The sequence below is a fragment of the Otolemur garnettii genome, unplaced genomic scaffold, assembly GCF_000181295.1.
Source record: "Otolemur garnettii isolate 467f Iridium unplaced genomic scaffold, OtoGar3 scaffold00026, whole genome shotgun sequence".
Classification (NCBI taxonomy): domain Eukaryota; kingdom Metazoa; phylum Chordata; class Mammalia; order Primates; family Galagidae; genus Otolemur; species Otolemur garnettii.
This window is the reverse complement of record NW_003852421.1, coordinates 3,665,753-3,671,094: the sequence shown is the minus strand read 5'-3', so window position 1 is coordinate 3,671,094 and position 5,342 is coordinate 3,665,753. Positions and strand designations below refer to the sequence as shown.

Below are 5,342 nucleotides of genomic sequence, written 5' to 3'. Positions count from 1 at the left end.
TTTTCAGAGATAGGGTCTCACTCTTGCTTAGGCTGGTCTAGAACTCCTAACCTGCATCAGGTTAGGAGCACAGCCTCCCTAAGCACAGCCTCCCAGAGTGCTAGGATTATAGATGTGAACCACTGTGCCCAGCCAGGTGCTGATTCTAAAGTTCAGATTCACCAAGCATTAAAAGCCTGCTGTTCCCAGTGGTTTAATTAAGTATATGTAGTCATCAGTAGCAACTAACATTTTTTTCAACTATGGAATTTCTTGCTCTTTTAATTTCTAACATAGTAGCACTTTTCTGACTATAAAAGATTGCAAATGATAAAGTCCACCCACCCATCCTACTCCAGAAGGAGCAAGAGAGCCAGACATTAGGATTAGGCCCAGTGGCCCTGGAAGGAGAGGGCAGGGCAGGGGGGCCCAGGGTGGCAAAAGGGATGTGGAGCCCACTGTGTGGCCTGCACATCCCGTGAGAGGAGAAGATGGGGGCTTCTGAAATGGCTCTGGCAAAAGGATGGGCAACTCGCTCATTTCTTGAGAGGCGAGTGCCTGACACACAAAAGGTTCAGCGGTTACTTTTTTTTTTTTTTTTTGAGACAGAGCCTCAAGCTGTCCCCCTGGGTAGAGTGCTGTGGCATTACAGCTCACAGCAACCTCCAACTCCTGGGCTCAAGCGAGTCTCCTGCCTCCACCTCCCAAGTAGCTGGGACCACAGGCGCCCGCCACAACGCCCGGCTATTTTTTGGTTGCAGCCGTCATTGTTGTTTGGTGGGTCCAGGCTGGGGATTCGAACCCGCCACCTTAGGTGTACGTGGCTGGCGCCTTAGCCGGTTGAGCTATAGGCGCCGAGCCCAGCAGTTACTTCTTGAGTGAATTGGTGAACGCAGTAATGAGTGCCGTCGTGTGCTGAGGTCAGGTTTTGGGGATGAAGGAGAGATGAAAGTTTGGGTGCGTGAGGCTCTGTTATCACTGTCTGTGAGGTTGCATCAGCTTCGTGGCCATCATGGTCCAGGGGTGGGGGGCCTGCCTGGGAGAGGCAGGGCATGCTTTCTCAGTGCTCTAACTTTAGTCAGGCTGTCATCTTCCTGGAGTTCTTAGAACTGCTTAATGCCATGCTAGCATCTGGAGGAAATGACTTTTTAACTATAGCACTGTACTAAGATTCTTTGAACAAAGGACAAAATGAACAATGTCGGGCTGGCTCCTTTTATTCTCAATAACTGTGGGCAGGTGCTCTAAGGAGTTGATAAGTAGGTGAGTCTGGTGTGAGGGGACTAATTAGAGAAGAAGGATTGACCCTCGAGACGGCTTAGTGACTACCAAAGGGCTCTTTAGAAGCAGATAATTTGTGGGGGGGCTTCATTACATCTGTAGAGTCTGGAGCCATCTGGTCCTGGGGCTAAAATTAGCAGCTGCAGTCCTTTGTAAGGGCTCTCCCCATCCTGGGCTGGTTCTTCTTACATGGTTGGTTCAGCCGGAGGAGCCAGGAGTTCTCCTGAGATGGAGCTTGCTGTGATTTTTGCTACAGGCCACCGTCAGGAGCTAATGATGGTAGCGTTGGCACAGGCCACGATGGAACGATTTTCAGTGTATACCTCCAGCAAAACCTGGTATTCTCCCTGCAAGCAACACAGGTAAAGTGTTAGGGTTGTGAGCCACAGTGCAATTAGTCACTAAACAAATATCTACTGAGCACCTTCCATGGTGCGGGGTGCTGCTCTATGCACTGGAGATAGTAGAGAAAGAGCTCTTCTCCTGCCGTGGAGCTTATTGTCTTACTGGGAGAGATGACCATCCACACCGTAGGGGACTACAAGGTGGTCAGACTCATGCAGGGAAGGGGTGGGCAGCTCTCGGGGGGACAGGTGAGTGCTGGCTTTTTGCTATTTTAAGTAGGGTGGTCAAGGAAGCCCTGCTGAGGCGGTGACCTAGAGGCAAAGGCCTGAAGGGGTTCTGGGGTGCTCAGTGCTACTATGGGCTGGCACCTTCAGATTGGAGGGGCAGCAGGGAGGCCATGGAGGGAGAGGAAGTGAGGCCAGGGAGATGCAGGAGGCCATACCCTTGGGACTTCACAGGCCATGGTGGGAACACTGGTTTCCACTCTGAAAGGGTTTTGGATCTTGAGAGTTTCCCCCCAGGAGTGGCCTGGTCTGATGTGTGTATCAGCGGGATCCATTTGGCTGCTGGGGCTGAAAAGACCAGGTAGGCACTGGTTGTGGTAATCCAGGTGAGTAATGAAGTAACTTGGGGTGGAGAGTGGAGTGGGGGAGAAGGTGTTAGATTTCAGAGAGATTTCAAAAGAAGAACAGATAGGATCTGCTGAGGAAATCCAAGTGGGTGGGAGAGAAAGAGATGGTGTGAAAGTGACTCCAAGGCTGCCGGCCTGAGCAACTGGAAGGAGAAAGGTCATTTTCTGAGACATAAAAGGCCGCTGGGGGAGCACAGTTCAACAGCACAAAACCAAAATGCTCCACAACAAAATGTATCGCCACCTGTCAGGTTTCCTTTCTGGCACTGACACTGCATAGAGGGCTCCCTCTGTTTACAGTTAGCTTTGAAGGCACCACCTGAGAGCTCTGCCATGTGAGGAGTCGCAGAAAGATCCCAGTGTGCAGTATGGACCCACGTCTGTTTTGCTTTCTGCCCTAGCGTCTCATTAGCCAGGTGGTGCTGACAGGTTAGTAGACACTGATCTGGAGAAGAAAAGCCTCAGGGGAGGTCGAGTGTGGCCAGCAGAGCAGAGGGACTGAGGAGAAGGAGGCACAGGTGACCCCGGCTCACCTTGGAACTGCCTGTCACCCAAAGGAGGAAAGGGGTGTAGTCTGCACTCTGCCAGGGAGAAGGAATCAATCAGACCACTGGACAGAAGTTGCATGAATGGTGGCCTTTGCTGGAAGAGAATAACTTTCTAGCAATTTGCTGAGGTTCAGAAGGGAGTGGACATCCTAACGCTGAAACAGTATTGGAGAGAGCCAGGCTCTGCTCTGGACAAGGGCTTGGGTGTGACTCTATGATTCCAGAGGCTCGCAATAATCTTCTAGTTCAAATATTGAGAAGCTGTAATTTTGGAAACTGTGTTAGGAATTTAACCAAAGCCATGCAAAAGTTAGAATCAATTATGCATAAAGACTGGCTCGGCTCGGCGCCTATAGCTCAACCGGCTAAGGCGCCAGCCACGTACACCTAAGGTGTCGGGTTCGAATCCCCAGCCCGGACCCGCCAAACAACGATGATGGCTGCAACCAAAAAATAGCCGGGCGTTGTGGCGGGCGCCTGTGGTCCCAGCTACTTGGGAGGCGGAGGCAGGAGACTTGCTTGAGCCCAGGAGTTGGAGGTTGCTGTGAGCTGTAATGCCACGGCACTCTGCCCAGGGGGATAGCTTGAGGCTCTGTCTCAAAAAAAAAAAAAAAAAAGACTGGCTCAAATTTCTGATTGTGTGTCATCTTCATCCTCCTCCCCATCTTCATCTACTTCTCTTTTATCTCTCTGTGCATTTAAGTACACACCCTGCACAATTATTGAAAACCAAGTGAATTTTCCATTATTTCTTTATGAGCCTAGGAGAAGATGCTGTAGGATGTGAAGGAAGGGTTTAGATTAGGAATCATGGATACACGGACTCTGGTTTAGGGATAAGGAGGTTTTTGGACTATGACTCATGGATACACAGACTCTGGTATTAGGGTATGGTTATTAGGCAACCATGCTGGTCTGGAGGCAGGTGGAGCTTGATAACGGACAAAGTGTAGCAGCTTTTCTACTGCTGAGGACACTGAGGTGGCAAGTTAGGAATTTGAAGCTGGCCTTGGTGATACATGTTATATCTACCAGTTATTGCTTTGGGACCCCTGTCCCCCTAGTCTCTAAATTCCAGTTCAGACAATAGCAGTCAATAGACAGATACAGGGCTACCGGGCAGGTCTTCAATCTGGACCAAGGCATGGGATGAGTTAAAAGGAAAATGATCCCAAAGCACTGAGGATTGAGCTGTGAGAGGAAAGCTTTCAGTCACTCAAGAACTGCCATGAGCCCAGAGCTCATCCCAGGGGGATCTGAGTGGAGGATGGGAAATGAGGTGATGGCTTCAAACGATCTCTGTCCTGTATTAGGAAAGTGAAGTTTTTGAGCCTGGCAGGCTGGGTGCGCTGGTCTATGGCCAGTGTAGGTATCTCATCTTGGGAGCAAAGCTTCCAGCTGCCTTTGTAACAGGCATGATGCCCTCACACTGGACACTACCACCTGGAGCACTGTTATTGGTTGAAGAACTCCAGTATTTCACGTCCTCCAAATGTAATAAAGCTTTTTATATCTCTGGTCAATTTTCTTTCCAAAGGATTCTCTGACTTTTAAGGCTTCCTTTTCCTCTCTATTTCGTATACTTGTTAAGGATAACTAGCTTTAAAAAAAAGCCAACAAAGCAAAATGAAAATCAATTGTTAGCAAATTTTACGTCAGTCTCTAGTTGGGGCTCAGAAGGAAAAAGGAAAGAAAAGATTTAAAGAAAAAGGCTACCTGGGATAATTTAAGTCCTATATTCTAGACTTAAAGAGAGATTGAGTTTTCTTGCAAAACTTTTGTGTTGTACTGAGGTCTGACTAGAAAACACTGGAGGATTCCAGAAGGGGAAGGCTGGAATCTTCCCAGCTATGGGAACAGCAGGAGTAGAGATCTGAGATGGTATGGATGTGGCACTGTGACTTAGGGACAGAAAGGAAACAAGCCCAGATATCACACTATGTTAAAGAGATTCTTTATGGAAAAGGAGACCCTTTTCTTGAGTCACATGCATGCTTTGGAGAACTGAATGAATAAGATTGAAAACAAAAGCATTTAAAATGATTACCTCTTTGCAATCCTTTTCACGTTTCATAAGATTCTCTTAGCTGCTCTTATCAGAGCGGCTTGAATTCAGCCATTTAGTAAAGTCACATTATTTTGAATAAAAGGAATTAGTTGGAAAATTCTACTCTTGGCTGTGAGCCTTGTCAGCAAATGCTGAGGATGTGGGCCTATTACTATGTATCATATTTATTTGGTGGTGGCCCACGAGTAACAGTGAAAGGCTGTACCTAGGGGGACATTGAAGTCTAGGGCTTTGTGTGTCTTCCTTTCTCTGAACGGCCAGCCTCCGCAAGCATGAATCTCATCGTGCATGCAGCTGCCTCCCACACACAGCAAGCAGTGAAAGCCAGAGGGAGTCCTCACAGACACTGGCAGTCCTGCTGGACAAGACACTGGCACTCCTTTCAGGAAGAGGTTGTATCCAGAGGATCCCCAAAGGTTCAATGGTGTGTAAAATGTTAAACACCAAAATGACAAAGCCAATGTGTCAAGCAATTTTAAGTGCCCACTAC

At 48.3% G+C, this 5,342-nt stretch overlaps 1 protein-coding gene across 1 annotated transcript in view; it reads right to left on the bottom strand.

The window, feature by feature from the left end:
• Positions 1-1,188: 1,188 nt before the first annotated feature.
• The window catches only part of LY86 (lymphocyte antigen 86), a 63,598-nt gene continuing 59,444 nt past the window's right edge, over positions 1,189-5,342 (bottom strand). The window contains exons 6-7 of the mRNA XM_012804224.2: positions 2,048-2,055; positions 1,189-1,607 (exon numbers count right to left, since the gene is read on the bottom strand). Coding sequence (XP_012659678.1) covers positions 1,524-1,607; positions 2,048-2,055 — 92 coding nt within the window. The 3' untranslated portion in view covers positions 1,189-1,523. The remainder of the gene's footprint in view (positions 1,608-2,047; positions 2,056-5,342) is intronic.